Source organism: Opisthocomus hoazin, chromosome 6 (assembly GCF_030867145.1).
Source record: "Opisthocomus hoazin isolate bOpiHoa1 chromosome 6, bOpiHoa1.hap1, whole genome shotgun sequence".
NCBI lineage: Eukaryota > Metazoa > Chordata > Aves > Opisthocomiformes > Opisthocomidae > Opisthocomus > Opisthocomus hoazin.
This window is the reverse complement of record NC_134419.1, coordinates 42,700,776-42,728,589: the sequence shown is the minus strand read 5'-3', so window position 1 is coordinate 42,728,589 and position 27,814 is coordinate 42,700,776. Positions and strand designations below refer to the sequence as shown.

General features: G+C 39.7%; 1 protein-coding gene across 21 annotated transcripts in view; it reads left to right on the top strand.

Annotated features, from left to right (window-relative positions):
* KCNMA1 (potassium calcium-activated channel subfamily M alpha 1) overlaps positions 1-27,603 on the top strand; it is a 510,287-nt gene extending 482,684 nt beyond the window's left edge. For 8 of the 21 annotated variants that reach the window (XM_075422929.1, XM_075422930.1, XM_075422927.1 and 5 more), the window contains 5 exons: positions 8,479-8,673; positions 10,227-10,345; positions 12,449-12,673; positions 14,746-14,774; positions 20,458-27,603. In XM_075422929.1, the coding sequence (XP_075279044.1) occupies positions 8,479-8,673; positions 10,227-10,345; positions 12,449-12,673; positions 14,746-14,774; positions 20,458-20,612 (723 nt within the window). In that variant the 3' untranslated portion in view covers positions 20,613-27,603. Of the gene's footprint in view, positions 1-8,478; positions 8,674-10,226; positions 10,346-12,448; positions 14,725-14,745; positions 14,775-20,457 lie in introns of those variants that run through there. The other 13 variants (XM_075422928.1, XM_075422923.1, XM_075422926.1 and 10 more) reach the window with 4 other exon arrangements.
* The last annotated feature ends 211 nt before the right edge of the window (positions 27,604-27,814 follow it).

Sequence of the window (27,814 nt, the reverse complement as noted above, 5' to 3'; positions counted from 1 at the left end):
TCATGCCAGAAACTACAGGTAGTGGCCTTTGATTATGTCTACATTAGGGTTTTTGGTTTGCTGTCGTAGTAGAGTTTTGAAGCGAATACCCCAGTCATGCTTCTTTCATTGTCCCTTGCCTCATATTGGCTAGGTTTTCAGACCAGTCTTGTTCTGTGTGAGCTGCGCTTCCTGCAGAAGGACCTTAAGCTCAGCTAGATGTAGAAAGGACATAGTCTTTTTAAAATCTGAGCATAGGCCCCAATGGAATAAAGTTCCATAGTGCTGGGGATCTTCTGTTGTAAACTCCATGTAATATTAGAAAAGAGCAAACAGATTTCCTAAAGGAGCCAAGTCTGGCCTCCACCTAAATTCACAATGAAGCTTTTTGCTTTTAAGAAAAATGCACCATGATTTTTTTATTTCAAATTTTATTCATATTTCATATTTATGTATCTGTAATTCAGATTTTTATTCTCCGCTATATTCCTCATATGTTCGATCCACAGGTGAATAACATCAGTCTACACTGAAAAAGTTTTATTTTAATGCAGTCTAGGAGTTTGCAATAAACTCAGGAAATACTGTTTTTTTTAAGTTAGCCGTATTTTGCAGACGTGACAATTTCAGGAAGCCTAAGCAAGCAAAATTAATCTCTGTACCTTCTCTAATTAAAATCTCTAGGTATAAACTTGTGAGCATTTTCACATTATAAATGGAAATAATTTAGCATGGAGATTCCAAATTGTTATACTGAGAGCTGTTTATCTACTCACATTATTATTTAAATCAATGTCCCTGAATGAGTCATTCAGTAGGGCGCTTCCAGAATCTTGGAAAAAGTAGGATTAATTCTTCTGATTGTCACTGGCATTGCCACAAAAAGAGCGAAACATTGTGGACACCATTGCTTTCTTGTGCAGAGGTGTATCACGTAAACAACAGTGAGGCAATAAGAAATATGTGGAACGTGACTGTTCAGAAATTTTTCCTTGAAATTCATCATATAATCCTCACAATATTTTTAGTTATTGCTAGCTTTTATTAACTTTTGGTTTTTGGAAACATGCCTCTCCACTTCTGCAAGTCCTTTCTTCAACAGAGTCTTTTTTTCGGACGTTTTCACATCGAAGTAGTCATATAATGTATCAGGGACAGTGCAGCCCGAAGCCAGAGAAGTAAATGTGATAACAAGAGTAGAAAATTCTAACTCAGAAAAATTACTAATCGAGAAGACAAGCCAAGGATTCGGTCAGTTAGAATTGTTCACCATCCTGTCTTTTCTTTCACCTCTTTGCTGCTCAGTGGCAGCGTTATTTTCTCTTTTATTCCGCAAAGGCCTAGTAAAGATTTGGAAAAGTACAGTTCTTCCTGACCCTTCAGAAAGTGTAAGATGTGTGAGATATTTCCCTTACTGTCCTTATGCTCATGGGAAGGTTGTAAGCTCCTTGCACTTCTCCAAGGAAAAAGCGTTTCTCACACAAACTAATATACTTGCACTATATTATCACTTTTTTTTTCCTAGAGTACACTAGTTTTTAAGGACCAGCTTCTATTTATTCCGCCTAACTTCAAGCCAGTACCGGCAAACTGACCTCAAAATCCTAACTAAATTGTGAGATCTGCAGACATGCTTTCATCCTATTAATTGCACAGAAATTCTCTAAGAAGGAAATAATTCACGTTGTGCGGGGCTGTGCCAGCTCACTTTGAGACAAGGATATAATTCATTATTTGATCCACTTAGTGATTCAGGGGTTTTTATTGCTTAATTTTTTTATAAAAAAATTTCAACTTATGATCTCTGTTGATATCTCTGGAATGCCGATTCCGCACATGGGCTATGATACAGATGTACAATTCATGAACTACTCCATTAAGAGCAGTTCAATCTCTTCTAGTAGTGGAGTTTTGTGGTAAAACAGATGTAAGAAAGATTGGAAAGTAAAATAATACCCATGCATACAGTATTCTTTCTGACCTGCAGGTGTTGGAACATACATATAGGTATATGTATATAGGAGAAGAGGTATAAAATATATTTAAAATAATTTGTTATTGAGTAATAAATAATTCAACAGTATTAATCAGTGTTAAATAATGATTTTCTTTTATATATTTTATTAGTCATTAATCACAGATCAGAAAATGTGTTGTCACTTTCTGATTCAAATCTGAACGCTGCAGATTGTAACGTTCTGCTAGTTTAGTGTTATATCCTATTAGATGACACTATTAGATATTTTAAATTTGAAATTGTCAGTTATTTCTTATTTCAAAGATAAAAGGCTTGATGAAGTTTACTTTTCAAAATGCTGTCTGCAGGCTATCTACACAGAGTTTGTCCTCTGCAGCAAAGGCAACGTATTCCACAAGCCTATGATTCACAGTGTGGTAGTTCGAAGATCATTGCTCAGAAGCAAATAACGAGCTCAAAAACTGCATTGTCTTTTTGAGAAGCTGGTAGCAGTGATCTCTCCAGGCTTTGGTTAAAGCACATTGTTGTACTCTGCGTGAAGACTGCAGGCATAGTTCATGTTTTAAGCGTGGCAGTGGCTATTGTTAAATTGCACCAGCTAATCATTATTGTGTCTTTGAAAAGACATCTACTGCCATCAGAGACTTGAATGATATATTAATATTTGTTTTGTCATAACATATGCAAAGCCAGGGAAAGAATATATGTAGTCTGTCAGTCTCAAGGTGGCACTGCTCCTGAAAAGTGAAGCACATTCTCATCACCAAATTGAATGTGACTAAAAAACATGGGATTGGAAGCGTCTTTTAGGTAATGTGGATGTTTTGTATGAAGATTATCTTTAGCTATTAAAATGTTAAGTGAAATAGGATAACTCAAGAGAAGCAAATTTTTGAGGAGAATTTCTTTTTTATTTTCCGGGTCTTGCTGAGATAGATATTCCAGAAAATCCTGTGCATGCAAGGAAGGTGGGTTTATCAACAAAGTACCTTCAAAGGTTTGAACAGTTGGCCTGAGAGCCAAAGCTTCTCTGTTATTCCTTTTGGCGCTGAAGCTCTGAAAACCACAGAAGTTCTGGCAGGTTGGCGTCCCTCCCATACGTACTGCTGACGATAGACTTGATATACTGTCAGAGTGGTGCCATTAGAGGCAAGGATCTCCAGAACCAGATTGTACCGCTTAACATTTGATATCCTGGAATTTATTTCCTTGTGCTAGAACTTCAGGTCTTGATTTTAGCTCTATAATAATAAATTCTACTTTTGCTTCTTATAAATAAAAACACAGAATGACAGATAATAGTTAAAAGAGTTAAAAATAAGTTTTCAGTATATCCCTCAAGCAAGAGTTCTCCCTCAGGATTCCTCAGCAGTCTTATTTGCATAGAAAAGAAACTGTTCTAATCTATGATACAGACATTTTGAAACAGAAGACTTTTTTTTGTGCAATTCTGTGCAGGGGATTAGCAAGCAACATCTCATAACCTAAAGTGTCCCAAACTTCTTTAAAGTTCAGACAGTATTTTGAAAAAAAATCTATTGGTTTTCAAACTGTGAAACACTTATTTATTTTCTGCTGTTGATTCTGTCTTGAAGGCCCTTTTGTTATTGGTATAAGTTACTGATGTTAGCTCAGTCATTCCTCAGGTTTGGGTATATATTATTCATTCAACGGAATTCCTCCAGCTGAAAAAGAAAAGCGAGTTAAAATATTTGTTTGAAAGTGATGTTAAAAACTGCATGCAGTGGAGGAAGAGTCTTCTTAAAAGAAATCCATAAAAAACCACTAGCAAACACAAAAAAATGGCAGATATGACTTGGAAAATGACAATTTTAGACTAATTATAAATGAAAGGCAAAGTGCTATTAAAGTTAAAGCAATGTTATTAAAAGATGTGCTAATTTTCAGTTAAATTTTCTGTAAAAGACCAATTAGTTTAAAAGGCTTGACAGCATTAACTGCAAAACATAAGCACTCTGGTAATTATACTTTAAAAAATGATTGAACAAACGGGAGATCATCCCCGAAACGTTTGAAAGAGCTGCACTAGAATCCCGGAGCACAGGCTAGGTGGCACTGCTAGCTCAGATATCTATGTCCGAATTTCCTTGCTATTTGCCCAGTTTCAGTGTCTATGATGCGTTTCCTTTTTTTTCTGTGTTTAGACTACACCTATTTCATATTCTCATTCCAGATCCTGATTATAGTGATGCTGTACAGATGTCCAGCGTGGGGTTCAGTTAATGGCAGTAGCAAACAAGTATTTCTTCAGTTATGATTTTACAGTCAACAAAAAGGATTCGCTACCATCACTGGAAAGTCTCTTGTTACTTTAAGTACAGCAGCACCTTTCCAAAGACATTCTGTAGATTGGTTTCTTATAAGTACTGGCATATCCAGGCCACGTACCCTCCCACAGAGCAAGTACAAGATCACTTTCAAATTAATTTCAGTGTATTAGTATTCCAAAGGAAATGTATATCAGCTAGTTCAGCTTTGCAGTGTCCCCCAGTTCGACACTGGCAAGGGGTAATGAGAGGAGTCTGATTTTTGTGACAGCTGAAAGCATGGACAGAAGGGTTTTTCCTGAGGAGTGTTAAATATATTAGTACAGGAGGAAGCAACCCTATTTAGCAGAAGGTGACAAGTTACAGCTTCCATTTCACCCGTCCTTTCCTGCTTATGGTTGGGCATTTTCTGGTCAGTTGCCATGCAGTTGGAGCAGTTTGTCCTGAAAGTTGGAACCTTTTCACTGACGGATGTGAAAAAAAACAAACCCCATGGTTTGGCTGCACTCGTCCCTCTACTTAAATGGCGACATCCACATCAGTCCTGGTGTAAAACCCAGATCAAGCCGTTGTTCCAAAATAAATGTTGCCTCCTTGGCTAATAAGTGCCTTAGCTTTGCCTTAGCATTTGTCTAGCAGTAGGAGGCCTTTCTCCGGTGACAGCATTCTGTTCTGTTGACAATAGACCTGATTCTTTTCTCGTTTGCATTAGTTTTATACAAGTGTATGGCTCCCAGAGTTACTCCTGGTTGGCACAGAAGTCAGAATCGGGCCCATTAGGTCTTAATTGCACCCAGGTTTGGGGGGGTGTATTTTATTTGTGTTAATGAATTTGTGACAGGTGCATGACTTCATACATTATTTTACCACTGCTTGCATTTCTCAGTTTAATACGAGATCTGTAGTATAATGAGCGATATGGCCACAGTATCATTTCGTAGTAGATCATACTCTAGTGAGCTACAACTGAATTTACAATAAGGGGTAACTGTGCACTTACACAGTACAAAATTCAGATAAGCTAAGAGTATATGTGTTTAAATCTTGGATTCTGGCTATAGTTTCTATAATTTGAATTACAGAATAAAGAGAGAGAGAGAGAGAGTTGGAAACCGGTGAAGGCTGGCCTAATGATACCTGCTAAACAGTATTAAAATTATTAGTCCAATTTTAGACTTTTGCATGTTTTACCAATCACTGCAAGTCAGCAGTCTATAAAAACAGGCTATTTTACATGAACCGGCATTCATTAGTCTTAGAGCAGGTGAATATTTCTTGCCATAGCTGGCCTCATTGTAAACCAGAATTGAAAAATCTACCAGTAAAGATATGCTTTTGTTTCATCATCTTCTATCTCGATTTGTAGATGTAAAACTGAAAATAGCATATTTGAGTAATACTAAATATCATAACGTAGAGAAGAAAAAGGAATCGAAGATACTGAATAAGTATTGGAGAAGGCATGGGAAAAGAGACTGTTGCAGAAAATGGCACGCTTTTGTGAAGATGTGTGCTTAAAGTGCCGTATAGAAGATGCTGAAGGATGTTTGTACTGAAAGGGCTTTACCAGCCTCTATGACTGCAGTGCCTCCAACCTCTAGATCTGGCAGAATTTGGCTTTATATCCATGAAACTGGTGTAGAGTGACATTGTCACCTAACTGCAGGAGCTAAGGAATTGTGCTAATTATTTTAGTTCTGAGTGCTTTATAGAATACACTGACAAAGGCTAAGAAAAGAGACTACACTTAATGCTGATTTTTATTTATTCCGAGTGTGTCCATGTTGGAAAGGTATAGCACAGTGGGAAGAGTTGCCAAAGAGGGCAATTTCAATTCTCAACTCAGAGACATCAAGGGAGAAATAACTGAAGAATAAACAATCATGCCTGAATGTCTTCTCTCTCTCACCACGGCAATTCCTATTAAACATCGTGTAATCACTCCAGACTTACATTCCTGCAAGGGGTCACGTTGATTTTTCAATATGTTCAGAAAGGTTTTAGTATTACACTGGGATTGTTACCCAGTGCATCCACATATCTAAGAGCTGGGTTGAGATTAGTTGTTGGTTTAGACTAACTGAATCATAGAATCATAGAATGGTAAGGGTTGGAAGGGGCCTTAAAGATCATCTGGTTCCAACCCCCCTGCCATGAGCAGGGACATCTTCCACCAAACCAGGTTGCTCAGAGCTCCATCCAACCTGGCCTTGAACACTGCCAGGGAGGGGGCAGCCACAGCTTCTCTGGGCAACCTGGGCCAGGGCCTCACCACCCTCATGGGGAAGAATTTCTTCCTTATATCTAATCTAAATCTGCCCTCTTTTAGTTTAGAGCCGTCCCCCCTTGTCCTATCACTACACACCCTTGTGAAAAGTCCCTCTCCATCCTTCCTGTAGGCCCCTTCCAGTACTGGCAGGCTACTCTCAGGTCACCCTGGAGCCTTCTCTTCTCCAGGCTGAACAGCCCCAACTCCCTCAGCCTGTCCTCATAGGAGAGGTGCTCCAGCCCTCTGATCATCTGTGTGGCCCTCCTCTGGACCCGCTCCAACACATCCATGTCCTTCCTATGTTGGGGGCTCCAGAGCTGGACGCAGGACTCCAGGTGGGGTCTCACAAGAGCGGAGTAAAGGGGCAGAATCACCTCCCTCTTCCTGATCTCCTGCTAGTGCCAAGACATCTCTTTACAGTACACTTTGTATTTAAAGTACGTAGTGCCTTACCCAGGCTAATTTAAAATAATTGGAGTTGAAGAGATGCAGATATTTGCTTTAGGGTATGTACAACAATAACAAAATGTTCCTCTCATTTTAATTTAGTCAACAGGTGAATGGCATCCATGCCTATGTAAGTAAGCAGAGAAGCCTGAAGTTACGAAACTTCAATGTAACAGTGAAAAACATTGCTACGTAGAATTAATTTTCTCCTGTTTTATCTGTCATCTCAAGTGAACAATAAAACTGAAGTTTCATTATACAAGGAAGGAATATCAAAGCAACATGGATAGGAAGCCAGTTCTGCTTTTTGATCTCAGGATAAAATATTTCAACCTGTACCTCAGTTTACCCATGTATTAAATACAATTACATTCTATGGATAGAGCAATGAATTTCATTGAAAAGCATTATTTAAAAAGCGTTATCTTTAGACAACAAGCACTGCTTGAGAATTCAGTATTCATTTTTACTTGGTTGGATTACAGACATTTGTTCCCAGTCCTAAATTCAGCAAAAGTCACAACTCTAGTAATGGAATCCACAGTTCCAGTAATGCCGATCCTGTGTACTCTACAGAGAGCTCATTTTCTTCTCGTACGTCCCCCATGCTTACAAAGCTTCCAAAAACACAGACTTTAGTGACATTGTAAGTGATGGTGTCTCCTTTTTTTGCTCAGCATTGTTTTTAGCCCAGTACATTACACTGCAGATATTTCACTGAGTATCTCCAAACTATACCAGTATACTTTTAAGTGAACTTGAAAGTCATTCATCTGGCATTAAATTAATATTTAAAATACTCATTGTTTGCCTGACAGACCAGCAATGCTACAGATGCTGGCAAAATGTCAGTGTGGAGTAAATCTTCCCTAATAAACCACACTTACCCTATACCCTAGAGTTTTTTAAAAGGACCACCAGGATCCCAAACTCATCATACATTTATCTGGAATGAACTCAAGATGTTTAATTGATACATGCTTATGTCTGAACACTGTCAAGTCTCGTAATAAGATGTTTAGTACAATACATCGGTTAGACTGCTAGAGTCCAGCCACAGTAATAAGTAATGACATTTGCAGCACAAAGGCAGTTCCCCAACGAATTGGTGACAAGAGTAAAAAGGCAATCTAGCCTGCGTAAGCTTTAAATGCGGTCTGAATTTTACAATTACATGTCCTAAAGCCCATTATTAGACATGAAGGCAATGAGAAGGAAAGCAGTCATTGCATCACTACTAACACCAATTATAGGAAACATAAATCATTCAAATTTTTGTACTTTAATAAAAATCAGCCTGAATTGGTGTTTAAAAGGAAGGATCTAGTATAGGAGCCTAATGGGATAGAAGAAAATAGAGTAATTGGAGGCTGCTGTCTTTTCACTTTCTATATAAAATTATTTGAAGAGACAGTCAAGAACTTTAAACAGCAGAAACCCAGAAAAGTTGTAATTTGGATGTCTTCAGTTGTGACTTTAATGGTGTTTGCTTAAAGAGCTTTCTTTTATCTCTGCAGACATACTTCAATGACAATATCCTCACACTGATACGGACATTGGTAACAGGAGGAGCCACACCAGAGCTGGAAGCGCTGATCGCCGAGGAAAACGCTTTGCGAGGAGGCTACAGCACGCCCCAGACGCTTGCAAACAGGGACAGGTGTCGAGTTGCTCAGCTGGCGTTGTATGATGGGCCCTTCGCAGACCTAGGGGTAAGAGCACAACGGCAGCGTACCACCAAGGCTGGTCTGCAATCGGTTTGCTTTCCTCTCGGATGGAATTAGAGTTCTATCTTAATTAGCGTATAATTTCTATTATTTCATTTAACAGAGCTTTAGGATCGGTTGACAATTTACGGCACAGGGTACCAGGTTTGCTCGTACCCTTTTTAAGGAGCTATATGTCTTCCCAGGCTCCTTGCCTGGGTTTTTCATACAGAAAACCCCGTGGCTCTTCTTAGTTGTCAGCTAGAGATGGATGAGCTGACTTGGGTGATATAACCATTCTAACAATATTCTGTTGTAAACATGAGCAAGATCTATTCCTTTGATGGGTTTTGATAAGCTTATTTGGTCTTTCTATGGAGCTTCCAGCTCTGGGTTAAAATAGGCTTATCAACTTGAAAACAGAACTATAAGATTTGTTTTCTGCTGTTTCTGTATGAACTAAAATTCTTGTGAAATCCCAATTTTCTGATATTTTGACTCCACTATCCTAAGAGTCAAGTAAAAAAAAAAACAAACCAAAACTAAACTAAGTAGACCATCTAGAAGTATCTAGAAATGTTTTCTGGATCAAATCTTGTAATCTTGAGGCAAATCCCAAAGCATCCACTTTGCTTTGATGATGATGTAGGGTTTGATAGTTCTGAAAATAACCTTGTGTTCACCAGCTCTGTTCAAAAAGAATGGAGCGACCTTCTTCGCAGAAATGAGAGGGAATCCCAGTTTAAGGATTAAGGGTGGTGAGAGTACACAGAAGTAAACAGCCTTTCAGTTCATGTAGAAGTCTGTTTGGAGCCGAGACGAGCAGCTCATCAAAACACTTGAGTATGCGGCATTTCACTGATAAAAACAAGCAATACTAATCCCTTGAATGCTGTTTGCCCAGAGCCTCAGTTGCACTACACCAGTGAAGGCAGAAGGTGTTAAAACTCATCGTTACTTAACAAGTAATATTTTAGATATACACATTATCAAATCTAGACTTTTTTTTTCTAATCAAAATATTTTATATTATTTATGAAAAATGGCATACATTTCATCATTATTTTAAAGTGGGAGATATTTTATTATCCTTTTAACCACTCAGGACTGTAACTTCTGTTGTGTTTCCCAGTGAATTTATTTGTCTAGATGACAGTATGGCTACTGCCAAAAAAGGGTCAAAAATACAAAAAATTTTAATACCACAGTTAATGTAATTTGTTGAATATGCGTTGTTTGGTACCACAATTTATATTTCCAGCTTAAAGTAAATCACTCACTCTTCCCAATTTACCATCATTTCCTGGGCCAAGGCTCTATGAAATAATGATCATTTTACGTAATTACTTGAAATAAAACATATAGATTATTAATTTCCTTGGTAAGACAGTCTCATTTGTGATGAACAACAGACTGTCTATACATTGTCCTTTTTGTACAGGCTCATACTGAAAACCCTGTTCCCTGACATTGTGTTAATAGAGGGAAAAAAAAAGGAAATAAATGTGCTATTCTCTCTCTTTTTTTTTTTTTCTCCCCCTCTCCTTTCTTTCTCCTAGGATGGAGGTTGTTATGGAGATCTATTTTGTAAAGCGCTGAAAACATACAATATGCTTTGCTTTGGAATTTATCGATTAAGGGATGCACATCTAAGTACTCCCAGCCAATGCACTAAACGGTAGGTCCAGTCTTTTGGAACATCTCTGCATCACTGGTCTGTCTTGGCGAGAAAGATCCCAGTTCCTGTAATAAATCTGACAAAGAGCTTTCTACCTTTTTTACCTAACTTTGCTGCAAAAGCTGACTCTTTGAGGACTTCATGAGAACTCTTTAGCTGAGTTGAAATCCTAGGCTGGATATTATTGCATAAGTTTTCAGCTAATTTTAATCAAAAATTTTTAAAGTAAACTTTCAGAACATATCTTTATCTTGTTTGATTTATGGTGATCCACTGCTTGCACACAAGGAAAGGACTTCAGCTTGCTTGTCTCAATCAGCTGTAAGTTACTGGATAATAATTTAGATTATAGTAGCTAGACTTCCTTTTTTCTGAATGCTCAGAAAATGTTGCTGTGGCCTTCCCATTGGTACTGTCTGTATCTGATCATCATTTCTTACAGTACATGCAACTACTACTTCTCTTAGTAGGCTGCATTTTTACTTCACTAGCACGAAGGCTGACCTCAGTGCTTTAAATAGAGCCGACGCATTTCCATCTTTGCAAACTGAAGGCCATTTAGCAGCTTACTTGAAATGTGTCCTAATTAAGTGCCTGCTAGAAATACACACACAGACCCACACCAGGACTATCACAAATCTACCACCTGCTGCTGCTTCATTCTCTACAAAAAGCGTCATTGTTGTGTGAACATATCAATAAACAATGCTGCAGCCCACCAAAGCAGTTTCTTCTTTAAAGGATTTGGAAAAATTGGGTAGAAAAAATGATTTTCGGCTTAGGTTTACACCATACTCCCTATACTTGGGATTATTTGTTGGATTAATAAGTGATGTCTGTCCCTGAGGCAGCTAAGCCCGATTCCTTATAAGCCTTGAACTAATTTGAAAGAAGTTGTGAGCTTCGTGATAAATTTTTACTCCTTTCTTACTTGGGCAGAAAATGCTTGTTGCCTTGCTCAAATATGTTTTTCATATGCATGAAAAAATTTAGCAGCAGGGTCTGTAAGCCCTTCCTACCCTGAAAGGTGGTTAGTTGAAGGTGGGGATTCTTGAAATCGATAGAGTTTTTATTTCAGGCTTGGGATGTATACTTAGCAATGCTGGATTCTTGGATATGCAGTTTTCTCTTTAGAAATGCTTTCACAGAATCACAGAATGGTCGGGGTTGGAAGGGACCTCAGTGGGTCACCCAGTCCAACCCCCCTGCCGAAGCAGGGTCACTCAGAGCAGGCTGCAGAGGACCTTGTCCAGGCGGGTCTTGAATATCTCCAGAGAAGGAGACTCCATCACCTCCCTGGGCAGCCTGGGCCAGGGCTCCGTCACCCTCAGAGGGAAGAAGTTCTTCCTCACGTTCAGACGGAACTTCCTCTGCTTGAGTTTGTACCCATTGCCCTTTGTCCTGTCTCTGGACACCACTGAAAAGAGTCTGGCCCCATCCTCCTGACATCCACCCTTGAGGTATTTATAAGCATTTGTTATGTTCATGGCCTTTCTGAGGCCATGAATGTATATGTGGAATGAATGAACAGAATTAACCTCATTTCAAATTTGCTGATATATTTTCATTAACTTGTTTTATGTACAGTCACAATCCAAACAAATAATTATATCCCTTGCTCCATTGACGGTATTTAAATATTTAATAAATGTATAGTAAATGTGTATTTAGATATAACTGCACCTAAAAATCTCCTCTCCCTGCTTTTCAGCAATTCTTTTAAATACTGTTGCTGGTGGGTATGTTACTGGTTTTTGTTGATGTGTAAATCTGTTTGCTTTTGCATTACGGTGCAGCTAGAGAAAGGAAGGTGATTTGTACGGTGTCCTCTCTGAAAAATCATGATGTGGTTCACTTGAAGAACATCCTACTCAGACAATACGTCTGTGCAACAGAAAACACACGAAAAGTGATATCTGACATAAGAAGGTCCTAAATCATAACGGGTATTATGTAAGCTAAAATTAGGTACACGCTGAAGGAAACAGAAATGCAAAAATCTGGGTAAATGTTCATAGAAAACAACTCTAGAAGAAGTTTTTTAGTACAAATCTAAACCTGCTTTTTCTCTCTTTCTTTCTTTCTTTCTCTCTTTCTTTTCAGTTATGTTATCACAAACCCACCATATGAATTTGAGCTTGTGCCGACAGACTTGATCTTCTGTTTGATGCAATTTGACCACAACGCTGGCCAGTCCCGGGCCAGTCTTTCTCATTCCTCCCATTCCTCCTATTCTTCCAGCAAAAAGAGCTCATCTGTTCACTCCATCCCATCAACAGCAAACCGACCGAACCGCACCAAGACCAGGGATTCCCGGGAAAAACAGAAGTACGTGCAGGAAGATAGACTTTGATATGTGTACCTGCTCCCACTGTGTGTGAAACTTGCCTTCACCACCCATTCTTTCTCCCCAGTTAATGTTTCCAGCAGTAATGTTCCCTGTTTTCCCATGGAGTTCTCCCTTTTTGTACACATATTTTGCATATGTATGACAGTGTGCATGTGATTGTCATTTTTATTTCACCACCATAAAACCCTTAAGCACAACAGCAACAAAGCAGACGGACCAAAAGTTATTTATGATGCTAGGGGAGAAAAAAATTCTAAACCCATAGGCACACTGAAAAAATAAATAACTCACTGCAGTTACTCTACATAACAGAAAATAGAGTATATTTAACATGAACACTTGCTCTTGATGTCAGAGTTACACAAAGAAAGTCATTTAGTGCAGAAGTGTTGATATATGTTGCAGTAGATTTTTTTATATTCATATTTACAGGAGTTGCTACATTTATTTGAAGCTTATAAAACTAACCCATTGAAAAAAAAAACAAAACAAAAAACCAAAAAATATTCCTACTGATTTTTCACTCTCAAAGCTTATGTTGTATAGAGCTCACACTCTTTGTATAGATTATTGCTACGCACCTGCTTTATACCAAAGCAACATCAGGGACTTTTCTGCTTGTTTAAGGACTTTCTCTAAAATACTAGTCTTTTGGAGATAGTGTCTTTTCCCTTTAACACTGAAATTTGTCTGGGCATGGAGTTGTAAAACTCCAATGGTTTAAGTTTAGAAAGAGTCTAATTGCATATTAAATTATTATTCTGTCTATTTATACTGCCACATGAATAGGTATATTTTCTTTCACTTTTGACCTTTGGGATAAAAAGCCATATGTATCATAAATATTGGATGTAAGTCATTAAAAACTGCCTTCCTGGGACTTTTACGTCTTTAAAAGGTGAATTAGTCACCTTATGTACAGAATAAATAATGTTCAGAAAAGAGCAAGCATTTTTCTATACTTAAGTATCAGATCTCGAGGGGCTTTGTTCCTTTCCCCAGATGGTCGTTTAACTTTTCCAAGTGAGAGTGGTGGTATAAATCTTCCAACAGGAGTCCTGATGTGTGAAGATCCTTCTGAATTTCTGCTCCATGTTCTAGCTGGTTCTTTTCAACTGGTGCATGCCAGTACGCAGGAATACAGGAGAAGACAACTGAGTGCCTTTAAGGTCCCTCCCATTTGGGAAGAAAAGGTGCTGTGCTCAAGAGAGCTGATGAGCAGAACGAGAGGGATGGGGTGGGAATACTCACTGTGCTGGGGCATCGTGTTCCAGGCGCTTGCCAGAGTTTGGTTCTTGCAGGTTCTCACCAATGACACACCTAGCCAAACAAAAATTGTGGCAGGGAATTAAAGAAAGTAGTGGAAAGGAGCCTATCCTAAACGGCCATAAAAAAGGACATTTCAAGCTTGCTTTTTTAATTTCATATGCCAACCTTTTGAAATCTAGAACTAGTTCTAGGTGGTGCGAGGAGTTTCCCAGAGCAGGGAGGCCAGAAACACACACCACCTTCCGTGGTTACCCAGCAAGAAAGCATGCAGACAGAAAAATCGATGTTTGGATGTGGGCGTGATTAGCATCGTAACTGCCAACCCAGACAAGGTGCTTTTATGGTTAGTGTTGTTTTCTACCTTCCCCTTCCCCAAGCATGACAATTTTGAAGATTTGCTTGCTGTGTGAATTGACAATGAAGCCAAGCACTTTTACTGACAAAACCTGGAACCGTGTTAAGTGGGCTACAGAGCTGTGCAGCGTTAAGCGTAACGATTGGAATACGGTATATATATCTGTGTGTGTGCATTCAAATGCAGCTGTAAGTCCTATCAGTAAAATACATTGCAAATTACGGATGCTCCCCTACAAACGAGTCTATTACAGTTGCTCTTCCATCATAAAGACAAATTTGTGTGGTTCTTTTTGCAAAGAAAGTTGCCATGTTTTGCCCTAAGAATATTTATTACTGCAAGGATGTGCCAGTTAAAGTGCTCAACAGGAAAAATGACAGTTTAAAAGCATTGTAAAACTTACATAGCTTACTTCTTTTTCTAAAGTGCAACAAGGATGAATAGAATGGGCCAAGGTATGACAATTAATGGTTCTGCATGACCTAGCAACTGCTGTGGGTTTCCTTCTATAACTTTGTCCTTGTGAAAACTTGTGAAATTAAAAAAAAAAAATAGTTACAAACTTTATTCAGTTATTGGTTTGTTTGTTTGGTTGGTTGTTTTGTTGGTTTTTCTTTTGCCTTTTTTTTCCCTCCAAACCAGAAGTAAAACTGGCTGCTGCTGCTGCTGCTGCTGTTGCTCAACCCTGTTTTAGTTTTTATCCTCTCATCTGCTTGCCTTTCTAATTGCACGTGTCCTTTTGTAAACACCCAGGTTCCTGCTCATTGAAGATGCCTATCCTGGTGCGGACATAACTTTAATTTCCCATTCCTCGTTCCAATCCCTTTCCTTCCTTCCCCTCCTTACTCCCCTGTCCCCTGTGTATGTTCACAAGCATCTTTTTATGTTGGCAATATTGATGAAGATAGTCGAAAGCAGTTATGCATTTTGGAAGAATGTTAGTGGCTTTGACACCAAAATGCTTTTCCATTAATGTTTTATCCGTTTTCCACTTAGCAGAGGAAGGAAGGGTGTTAATATGAAGCCACTTATCACATACTACATAATGATTTTTTATCCCAAAAAAGTGGTATTTGTAGAACTGTGCAGCTCAAATAGAAAAAATACACACAGTGTACATTAGAGAAGAAACTTGTCTACTTTGTGAGCAACAGAAGAGGAATATCTAATACGGATGCAAATCTGAATTCTTCAAATCATATTGAAGTCTAATTTGCCTGTCTTCTGTCCTGAAATCTGAAGTCTTAAAGTTTTGACTTTTAGTTATACCATGTGCAATTTTAACTGCTAACTGTAGTCAAGTTGACCAAATAGTTTATTACAGCGATGGAAATTTTCTGAGGTGGGGATATGAATCAAACTGGGAGGTTAGTCATTACAAGTACAGGAATGTTTAAATCAACCATGTTACGTTGTCAGAAGTTTTTATATTGAAAAGTAACAGGCAGTCTCCCATTTATTCAGAAACCTGTCCCAAGTCAAACTTTCTGAGTAACTACCCTGGTTTGGTTTTGAAAGTGGAAAAGCAGCACCAATGTCAAGAGATGACATTTTAGAGCTTTAAATGGAGGTCCTGCCACTTGTATCAGTCCCGGCATGATTTTGGCAATGGAAACTATGTTCTTAGTAACTTTATTGATCAGAAGGTTGACACCAAATCACACCTGGCAAACCTGCAGGTTCTCAGCATGGGTTCCCACTGGCCTAAACTGGCAGAGTCAGGCGTTTTCCGGTGAAATTCCCAGTGTCAAAAGTAAGCATTTTGCTAGTTTAAAGAATTAAAATTCACCGAGAGCAAGTCCAGAACAACATTTTGGTCCCAAAACTTTAGTTGCCTTGAAGCAAAATAAAGATCTTCACAGAAAGTCAAAATAGTTTCATCTCTCCCTGCAAATTCTTTACTGCCTGCTACATGTTAAATATTCATGTGCCAAACAAAGAATTGCTGAGGAGGTGGGTGGAGAAACTTTTGTTAATTCTTTTCTCATACAGGAAGATATTGCATGGGAGAATTTTCTGCTTAGCTATAGACAAGCTGCCTGTGTGGGGGGAGGGAGGCCCGCAAACGCACTCGTACAGGCTCTTTTGAGACTGTGTCACAAAAGAAAAAGACCGCATGTTTAAAACAATTGTAAGGTAACCTGGGATTGTGGTGCGAATACAGATTTAGTAAATCTTTGTGTCATGTTTAGCTAGTGCTTTGCCTCTGCTCAGGAGCAAGGGTCTTTCATGGTGACGTTTATTCAGATGTGCTTACTCCGTCCATAATTAATGACAGAAAATTTAAAGCACGAGAACAATAAATCTGTTGGAGAGAATTGCTAGAGTTGTACACAAGTGGAAGAAATCTGTATTTTGAACATTTTACTGGAATGATTTATGTCTTTTTATGCTGCAGGGAACAGCCTTACACAGCATGTTAATTGTTGTTTGTTTGTAGTAAGAGCATGAAACCTTTAGAACCTGCTTGGACACACTGGGATGTGATAGCCCATTGCAAGCAGGTGTTTGAGAGCGAAGTAAATGTCTTCTGCTTTCTGGCACATGAGGTTACTTAGCTGTTCCAACAGCTCTCGGGCGATGCTGTCAAAAACAAACCCGTCAAATAGCGCAGAAAGATCAGTGACTCTCTTGAACAGCTCTTAAAAAAAGAAAATGGAAAACCATGCCTGTTCTCACCATAATGTAGAGACGCATATGGTAAGGATCAATATGCAGATGCTAAAAGGGAGAGAAACAGACTGAACATGACCAAGAACTAAATAAAGATTAGTGAAGACAGCAATATATGAAGACTTTAAGAATGATTTTCTGGACTGATATAAAGGAGAGAGTTAAGTAGTTTGTTTAAGATACGTAAAAATCTGTGTTGACTTTGGAAGATGTCAAAGTCAGCATGTAAGCGTAACAAAAAAGGTTGAAAAGTATGTAAGGGACTCAAGGAGGATGTTTAGTGACTGGGAGCAGAATATCACAGTGGCCAAGAGTAAAGATGAGCGTCAAGCTCACGTTTCAAAGGTAAGTGTAGAGGTCGGTGGGCTTTTGCAGGAGATTCATCATCGTGTGATCAAAGGCAGTTTTAACAGCAGAAGATGAACAGGAAAGGTATAGAGCTGGGTCCAAGCATGTGATGCTGGAGATGATAGTGCCTGGATCAAGGCTTCAGCATTGGCAAAAAGAAATTTAAACAACAAAAGAAATTAGAATTTACCAGTTTCTGCATTTATTGTTTATTACTTGCCAGGTAAAGGCAAAAAGAGACTTGATGATAACTTTTTAAAGATCATCTCCATGGATAGGAGTTTTATTGTAAAGATTAACATATAAATAATTGCCTTGTTTTGAAAATTCCGGGGAACGGAGGTGCTTTACCCTGGTGGCTGAGAAACACGGTGCAGTTCACCCCCGATCCTTAGCACTCACACAGCTCTCCCCTTCCTTGCTACGAGATGGAATTACCTTGCACCAGGTTCTGTTTGTGAGGAAAGTTTGTGCACCAGATGTTAAAAAAGAAGGTAGAGATAAAAGTTCACAGTGCTTAACTTGCCTCGAAATCATTTTAAACACAAACCATTAGAAAACTGTTAGTTTGAAATTGTTTATGTGATCTTGCAAGGCTTTTAAAACATGATAACCATCACACTTTACACCTCTCTGAAAGGTTAGTTTAATCATAGATCACATAAAATTGGTTTCCACAAATGCATAATGGTTCATGTGTCACACTTGAACAAAATGGTTTTTTAAATGGAGCTGAAATTATTTGGATGTGTACGCATTCCCAGATTTTTTTTTCCTACAACCTTTCTTAAACCAGCCCCCATCAGGAACTATTCCCTTAAAGTCTCATTAATAATTCAGATGTTCTGATGACTTTAAAAGATCTGTGGAATTGGGGCCTTTTTTTTTTTTTTTTAACTGCTTGACAAAAAGATAAATGAATGTAGAAAGAAGCGGTAGGAGTCTGGCAAGCTGTAGATCATCTCTGAACAGATTGTAACTTTATCATTCTGTCAGGAAGAATAATTTAAAGCACTTAATCAGTTAGCTTCAGTGTGCAGGATGTAACACTATGAATTCCTATCATCCAATCTGTTCAAATCAAAGGCAACTTAATTATAATAGGTGAGAGAGAGAGAGCGAGATGGGAGATTGAACATTGTTCAGACTCAGGGAACTTTAAGGGGGCAGGGACCTATTTACCCCAATTGCAAAGGAGTAGGATATTTTAAGAAGAAGTAAAATAAATTTTAGAAAATGGCAAGAAAAGCAATACACTAGTTCTGTTTACCTTCAGTCATAAACCACTATTAATCCGATTCCTTTTTTTCAACTGAAATTTTTAGAAAAGCATAAGCACAGGTAACAAATAAATCTCAGGGGGGTGGGGGGGAAGAATCAAGCCCTCAGGAGTTTGGGGTTTGTTGTTGGGGCGATGGGGTGCTGTGTGTAGATGCTTATAATCCATATCAAGCATAAATGTTTAAATTTCATACTCACAAGAGTGCCTGAGAAGTACATTAATTCTGGAAATCAATCTACTACTTTAGAGACCCAAACTTGGAAGCTAGTTGCTCAGTTTTACACATTTATGCCCAGATATTTGTCCTTTTTCCTGGTCTTCCAGTTTCTATTCTCTCCTTCACCTCCTGAGCTTTTGTGCTCAGTCCTTAGGTTTCCGAAGTGGATTTTGCTTTGCTTTCTTTTTAAAATTTGTTTATTTAAAGTGAGCACTCCTTCCCCTCCGTCCCTGATTCCAGGCCAGATGCGGCAGTAGCAGTACGGTAGCAATTTGCGTTATGCAAGGGAGACACTGGAGCTTCTGAAGCGTTTTGGGTTCGCCACTGGAACAAGAAGTAGTGCCGCAGCTCTGACCTGCCCCAGCTGCAGAATGCCATTCCCAGAACCGTTTTTGCCCGCTGCTCTGCACACCCACCCATGGAACTTGGGGGAAGCAGGGCGAGAATGGAGACCCCTGTTCACAGATACGTGTCGAAGCACAAGCTCTCCAGGGCCATAAGCTGCTCTAAGAGCAGGAGTTTCTAAGTCTTTGAATAGAGCTATTTTGTAAAGATGCATACCTGTAATTGAGAAATTATGGCAGTATTTGCTCTCTAAAGGGCTTAAGAAAATTCTTTTGCCTTCTTTTTAATCTTTTGTGAATTTTGAGAAGTTTTTGACCATATCTGCTTGTATACTGGTTACAATCATAAGCAACCAGGGAATGGCTGCAATGCTGCAGCCTCTCAGCATCCTCACTTCCTCCACATCGCTCCCACCCCCACCCTAAAAGAGCGCCATAAATGTCTTCCTGTGATCATGGAGACAAAAGCTGCCCAAAGATATGGAAGGAACAGCTTCCCCTCTAACCTTCCTTTAAGGCCTTGCTTCCCTTCTGTTGTGTATCACCACCAATCCACTCCAGATTAACTTGAGCCCCATCTGCAGTCACCTGCAGCATCGCCCTCCCAACCCGGGCAGTTCGGCAGCACCCAAGCAGCCAGTTTGCTAAGCAATGATATAATGGCCATCCCGTGCAGGAATGCAGCGTCTGGCAGCGTGAATTCAAGCCTTGTTTATTCTAGCACTGACTGTGGAAAGTTCTTCTTGCTGGTATCCTTCATGGTTTCCGAACCAGCGGTAGTGACCACCCCGAGGCCAAAATGGTTCGGAGAAGCCTCTGATTCTTGAGGTGCTTCTCTGTGTATGGACTCACCTGCTCTTTTCTGCATTACCCTTATCCCATCTGCTCTCCCTGGCTTCTCAGTTCAGCCTTTTGTTTGTATCATTTTTTTCAAGAAATGAATCAGAGGGTGTTCACCGGAGCATGAAAAAATGAGCACTCGTTTACATTTAACAAGCAAACTCGCATATTGACAGTTTTCTGTAGCTTCTAGTATCAAATCTGCAAACATGTCATCCTCCTTTCATGAGAAGTGTTTTCAGAGGTATTAATCTAATGCACTGTACTGCTAGTAATTAGTCAAAGTCACCTTCTATTGATTGCCTTTCCTCTATAAACTTTACTGACTGCTCTCCCCCTTTTTTTGTGTGTGTGTGTTTATGTGTTTATGTGCTTCACTAATTAAAACTCTCTTTTTCCCTTCTTATTCTGTCTCTACCCATTTTGCTCCTTAGCAGAAAAGAAATGGTTTACAGATGAGCCGGATAATGCCTATCCCAGAAACATTCAAATCAAGCCCATGAGCACTCACATGGCCAATCAGATCAATCAATATAAATCGACAAGCAGCTTGATACCACCAATCAGAGAAGTTGAAGATGAATGTTGACTCCTTCGAGGCCAGAACTATTTTTTTAAAGCCTGACAAACTTCATGAATGGTGACGTGACATTTATTCCTCTTACATGCTGAACCACTGACGGAGAAGTTAAGAAGGGCAAGCTTAATGGGAGGATAAAGTAGACAGATCTTTGTTTGTCTGCCTTTACTATTGCTTCCACGTATTTTGGAAACTATTTCATTTATAAATGAACATATTCAAAACTAGTCATGTACAAATCTAGCATTTTAAATTATTTTTATTTATTAGAAAAAATATATTTTTCTTTTTTTTCATTGTCAAGTATTTTCCCTTAAAAAAAAAATGCATATGTGGCCAGACTCCTAAGAATTTAAAAAAACCAAACCTCAGTCTTTGGCTTAAAGGAGAATGATGGTCACAGATATAAGGACACTTAATTAAGGGAGACAAATGATATATTTACAAAAAGAAAAAAAAGGTCCAACTTGTATTTTAGTAAGTCAAAAAAAAAAAAAGAAGAAAAAAAAAGACAAGTTCACCAAAATGTTTCTTTACTGAAGGATGTGTATTTTGTTCAGCATCGACACCAGCTCTTAATAAACTGAACTTATTTATTTTCAAAGTTGAAAGTCATATTTTCATACATGTAACATTCTTCTGAAATATTCTTTGTTTTATTACCATATACAGATTATCTTAATTGCCGGTTATGTTAAGGTTCCGTAACCCCCGCCCACACTCCCCCCACATGCACAGAGAAGCCCAGCACCCTCAATAACTTGCTGCGACGCGAGCGCAGCGAGCATTGCTGCCCTGACCTGCGTAGGTGAGGGGCTCGTAGGCAAGCACTTGCTGTAAACGGCAAAACTGGCGATTGCACTCAGCTTCCCGTGCTGATTCCAGGAAGGCAAATTCCTCTTCTTTTGCCATCTATTACAGTGCTTTAACCCAGAGCGTGTAATGATGTTATAAACTGTAAACATCTACCGTATTTTGTTGAGTACTCACTTGAAAAGTGCTGATGCCTTGCATCGGCCTTATTTGTTTCATTCAAACGCTTCCTGATACATATAGAGGTTTAGCTCCAGATCTTTGCACTTTGGTGGTAGCTCATACCTTGGTACAAGGCACACCGAGTTTCCTTTTGGGGAGTTTGGATCAGGATAAAGGCTGGTTTAGCCTCAGCTCCATGGTCTCACCACGTGTTGTTCTCAGTTAATTCCCGCACCGAGCAACAGCTTATTTTACCAGTTGCTTTTTTTTCTTTATTTTTGGCTTTGCTGGGACACCACACATAAAAGTCCATTTATAACCAAATCAAACTAAAAGTAATGAATGTATTTATTACGATAACTTACAAAAGGCCTTTGACAGGTGCCTTTTGTGTCAGCGGTTTCACGAAGTTGCCAACAAGCTTTCTAGCCATCAAAGATGTGATGTTTCATATCTGTGCTGCAGTGTCTAGCCACCCACGCATTTGGTGTTCTAAAAGATTTAGTAACTCTCTCTATCTCAAATGAGCAACATCTGACACAATTGTGTGAAGAAAAAAAAAACACACACAAAAATAGAAGGCTGTGCTAATAAGGATTAAAACAAAAACGTAGGACCCAGTCATCAGGAAAGGCAGATTTTCATTGTGCAAGTTAACGTTAGGCTTTGTAATTTTGCAGAATTGTTAAACACCACAATAAAACATACGGTGGTACTTTTATCATTAGAGAAGTATCGATGACTCAAACAAATACAAAGCAGGTTAATTTATTGTGAAAACGATCTCCACTATATAATCCAACACTTAAGCTAAACTATCTCAGCTTTAATGTTTGTCCACTGGCTGCAGTACAACTATAACCATACTAACACCTAATAGGCTTTCTTCTGGAGTGACTTCTTGGACTGTGACTACTTTGTTGTTACATTTTGTAGACTAGCTATTTAAAGACAATAACAGGAATTGTTAATACAGCATCTGTAAAATTGGATTGTTTAAAATATTTCACTCTCCTACAAAGTAACAAAACAATTTAAGCAGTTTATTTCGTTATTCTTTAGATCATGTTTAACCCATTTCACAGTCTCCAGAACAGAAGACGATTCTGGTGAGTTCTTCCGATCTATGCTGCTTCAGCTAGTGGTGCATTATGATCTACATCCAGTTTCTGCGTTGGGTCATGTTCAGCCTTTACTTTGAAGTCAGTGCTCCTTTTTCATTTATGAACTGCATTTGTGTTATAACTAGAGTGAAAAAAGCTGGTCCTGAGTACAGGAGAAGTTTTGAAATCTGTGTTCAACTTCACCAAATACGTGGTGGGTTTTTTTATTGCCTTACAAGACTGGTTTTTACTGTAGGAGCATAGAACATCATATCTTTATCACATACAGTGCCATTTCTGAGTGTCAGAAGTGAGCATTCGTTGGCTAAAACATGCAACTGAAGCAATTACAACACTCTTGTACAGCGAAGGTTTGTGTGTGTCTCTGTCCAGTTTAACTGTCACACCCCAAAATACCATGCTGCTGACTGTAGGTAAACAACAGAGAAGATCTGAATACACACACGCTGTCTCCCAGCACAGAGCGTTCCATATGGAACGACAGACAGACAAAACAACACCTGCAGAGAGCAGGCTAGTTACGGGTTTGCATTTCCCATTTCTTGAAAAGCTAAGAGCAATCAATAACCTTTTCTTACTCCCCTTTTTGATGATCAAAGATGCAGGACTGGCTGCTGGCAATTCAATGGAGTGACACGTAGGAAACCTGTTGCAGATCTTTGACGTGCAGTGGTTAAAGACTACGAGAAGGCCAGCACCAATAGTTGGATATGTGGAGTTACATCAAAGCAGGTGGCTGGGAAAGTGGCCGAAGTGACAGCTGACAGACACCTTTATGACTGATGTAGAAATAAGTTTTTGATCTTTATTAATAGTTCTTAGTCCTTTCTCAAAAGACAATAAAAGGGGGGGGGGGGGAGGAATTTCAGCTTTTTCATTAATTGCCTGCACATTTAATACAGGTTAAACAATTTTTTTTTTTGGTAATGCATGTATTGGAAAGAGAGAGAGAGAGTGTTTGCATTTATGCATGTCCACCCCTGCACACATATATGTATGTGTGGATGTATGCACACATACATATGGAGGTGTATATGTATTTGATAGAGTCATCACTGCTTCGGCAGGGGGTTTGGACTAGATGACCCACAGATGTCCCTTCCAACCCCAAACATTATGTGATTCTGTGATCACAAGCAGGTGGTCATTTTTACTTTGGGGTGTGAGATGGAGAAAGACACAAAGAAAAAGCAAAAGCGTGACTTACAGGCTAGCACATGGAGGAATTGTACCTGCTGTTTCCTCCTGGTTTGACCAAAAAAGCAGCCGGTGCTGCTGGTCGTGCCAGCCGAGCACTAATTGCACGCCGCGGAAGCCCTGCTCCGCACTGGAGCAGCCGCACGCTCCCGGGCACTCCTCACCCCGCGCACACATGTGCACCCACGTTGCAGGCAGTCGGCTGGCTCGTGGCTGTATGGCAGTTTGTCCCCTGAAGCCCAGGAGCATGAAGACGAAAGCGTAAAACTGTGTTGTTTCGGTGTCAAGAGCCAAGCGCAGCAGATGAGGTGTAAAGAAAAGATATTCAGAGTTTAAATGCAATTTTTTGAGGCCTTGATGTGACTGTCTTACTGTGGCCAGCAGGTCGAGGGAGGTGATTCTGCCCCTTTACTCCGCTCTCGTGAGACCCCACCTGGAGTCCTGCGTCCAGCTCTGGAGCCCCCAACATAAGGAGGACATGGATGTGTTGGAGAAGGTCCAGAGGCGGCCACGGAGATGATCACAGGGCTGGAGCACCTCTCCTATGAGGACAGATTGAGGGAGTTGGGGCTGTTCAGCCTGGAGAAGAGAAGGCTCCGGGGTGACCTTAGAGCAGCTGCCAGTACTGGAAGGGGCTGACAGGAAGGATGGAGAGGGACTTTTCACAAGGGTGTGTAGTGATAGGAAAAGGGGGGACGGCTCTAAACTAAAAGAGGGCAGATTTAGATTAGATATTAGGAAGAAATTCTTCCCCATGAGGGTGGTGAGGCCCTGGCCCAGGTTGCCCAGAGAAGCTGTGGCTGCCCCCTCCCTGGCAGTGTTCAAGGCCAGGTTGGATGGAGCTCTGAGCAACCTGGTCTGGTGGAAGGTGTCCCCGCTCATGGCAGGGGATTTGGAACAAGATGATCTTTAAGGTCCCTTCCAACCCTTACCATTCTATGATTCTATGATAAGTATATGATGTATTTAGTAATAGGAAAAAAAAAAAAAGGTGCAAATATTTGCTTGTACTTCTCAAAAAATTTCTAAAACTATCACTGCTGTTTTAACAGCTATTCAGCTTTCAAATCAGCGTCGATGGCCAAACAGTGGGAAGTACATGTGGTGGAAAACACAGGCCCCCTGATCTGGGGCGTGATCAGTGTTACATGTTCATGGACGATGTTGTTACCCCACCTGTACCACAAAGGGACCCTGCAAGCCTGACAGATCCGAAAGCCTGGAGTGTAGGGACAGGGAAAGCAGGGGGTGAGAGGGATGCGACAGCTCCAGGTCTTCAAGCAAATGTAAGCATGGGGCTATTTCCAATTCACCTGCGACGGGCAAGCCAGTGCTGCCTAGACAAGGTGAAGAGCGTGAGCTTCAGGATAGTGAGGATCCTGTGCAGCCCTATTAAGCCACACAGATGTCTTGCAAGAGCTGCTCAGTCCTCAGCAGCTTATAGGCTGGTGTAGCAGCTGGGGCTGTACGGGAAGCCAGGCTTAGCCACAGTAAGGATATTTTTTCCCCATTTTTGAATTTTAAAGAAAAAAAAAGCTGCCTAATGACTCAGGTGGCATGGATGTGAAAAGACTTCATTGGCCTCAGCTGAAGGTGGAAAAGGGGAAAAGTAGTTTGCATATAATGTCCAAGAGATGGTACAAAAGTGTTGCCTATAGCCTTTTATTGTAGGTTGTTGGGTGGTGGTGGGTGAGGTGGTGGTGGTTGTTGGGTTTTTTTGGCCAGCGTAAGGAAGATTTGCATTTCTTGAACTCTTCATAGAGTAGGAGAAGGAGGGGAAAGTATAATAGCATGCTCTGTTCTTGTTGCCCAGGGGGGTGTGGTGTGTAAATGACAGCTAACTACTGCAATAATTGGATGCATACATTAATGCATGACAAAAAAAGCAATAATTTACCAATGGATAATTATGCATGTTTTCACTTCTTGGTTCCTCACTGACGAATCCATCGAGATGTTCATGACTGCCCTGTGCTAGCTGATGCACGTGGGCTCAAAGTTCAACTCAGAGCAAGTCCTTAAATGATTTTGTCAAGAGGCATGTTCATAAGGGCTTCTGGATCACGGTGTACATGAAATGAGCACATCTTGAGGTCAGGGAGAGAGAGTGTATATGTGTGTATGTGTGGTATTTTGTTTTTAAAGCTGTTATCATCATGAATGTCTTTAGCACCAAAAGAAGTGTGTGTCTCACCTTTCATTTCTAGTCTTAAATGTGCTTGAACAAAATAACCAAGTGTGTGAAAGGCGATGAACAGGGGAAAGCGCAAACAGAAAGCCTTTCCCTGTGTTACAGTGGATTGGCCTGGGAATAGCTGTCAGAGTCAAAGGCACAGAAAAATTCAGGGTATCGTTCTTTATGTTCCTTCTCCCTGCCATCCAAACCACCAATACTCCCAACATTTCAACAAGCACCTTTTTATTTTTACTTTTTGATTCTAAGGGTGTTTGAGCAATCCCAGGCTTAGGGGATATAGTTTTTTAAAATTCATTAGATATGCACACCGGGTCTCCTAATATTCAGTTAGTAGGCACAATTTTTGTCGTACTTTTGAATCAAGCAATACGAGTGCTCTGAAATAGTGAAAGGAACATAGTAGCTGTTCAGCTGTGGTCACTGCCTAGGATGGCACGTAGGCCTATAGTAGCGACAGTTCTGCCCCAGCATTTATCAAAGCTGTATTTATATAAGTAATGTATCTCTTCTGCACAGATATTCTCTGCTATAGAACATGTAGCCACACTGAAACTGTATAGGCTGTACTGTGCAGTAGTCTATATAGGCAGGTAAATCCACTGAATTTAATAGATAGGAGTGCTGGTCTAATGTATCTTTTTATATAATGGTGTACTAGTGTTAACTGTCGAAATGGGAAGGGGTAGGGGGAAGGAAGAAAATGTAAAATACAAAATGCTTTTTTATCACTTTGGGTCTAATTAAGAACAATATCTAGCTTAAGAAGCTAAACATAGTAATGCTGCATCTAATTAGAACCTTAGTGAGGTTGAGAGAAAGCTTCTTACTGCTTCAGTCAATGCGTTTTAGAGGAGATCTTTGTAACAAAAAAAAAAAATAATCACAACACAACATATAGGCAGTTGAATACATGTAACAGAAAGCGTAGATTTTTCAGAAACCAAAAATTTGTTGTATGACCACTTTGTCAACTGGACATTAACTAACCAGAACCACATGAAAAGGTCAGCAGAAGTTATCTCAAGGTTTCCTTAAGCAGCAGTTAAAAAAACCCGCCGCTTCAGCCATCGTAAAGCTTGGGACACACATGCTTAGCCAATGCAAATAATCTAACCTCTCTCCAAAAAAAGAAAAGTTGATAGAATTTTAACTTGCATTTCTGTAGAGTTCAAGGATGATGTGTTTTTTTTCCTTCCTTCAGTAAAAGCACACACACAAACACATATGTACCATATGTTTTGATGGCTACACGTGTCTACTTAGTTATAATTTGGGAATGGGGATGGAGGGGTACACTGAGAACCAGCTATTATCTTAAAAGTTCATCAAGAAAAAGGAGTATGACTTCACCATTTTACTTTTTACCATCATGGGTTGGTGAGAGAGAACAAATGCTGGTGCTCAGAAATGATCTACCTGACTTTGTCATATGTAATATCCAGTGATAAATATATTGTCCTGTAAAAAGGGTTTGTACATAACTTGTACATGGTTTCATTTTGTATTTTTCTCAGATTAAAATTTATGTATTTGTGTTCTAAAAGAAGGAGAGATTGCTGTGTTTTCTTTTGGCTCTACGAGACAGGCTGTGTCCCAGAAGGTTATGCAACATGCATCACCAAGTGATGAATAATGCTTTATTCACAAAACCAATGCTATTAATGCTTTGAACTAAGACTAACCCAGCTGCCTTTCTCTCTTGCTCGCTTTCCAGAATC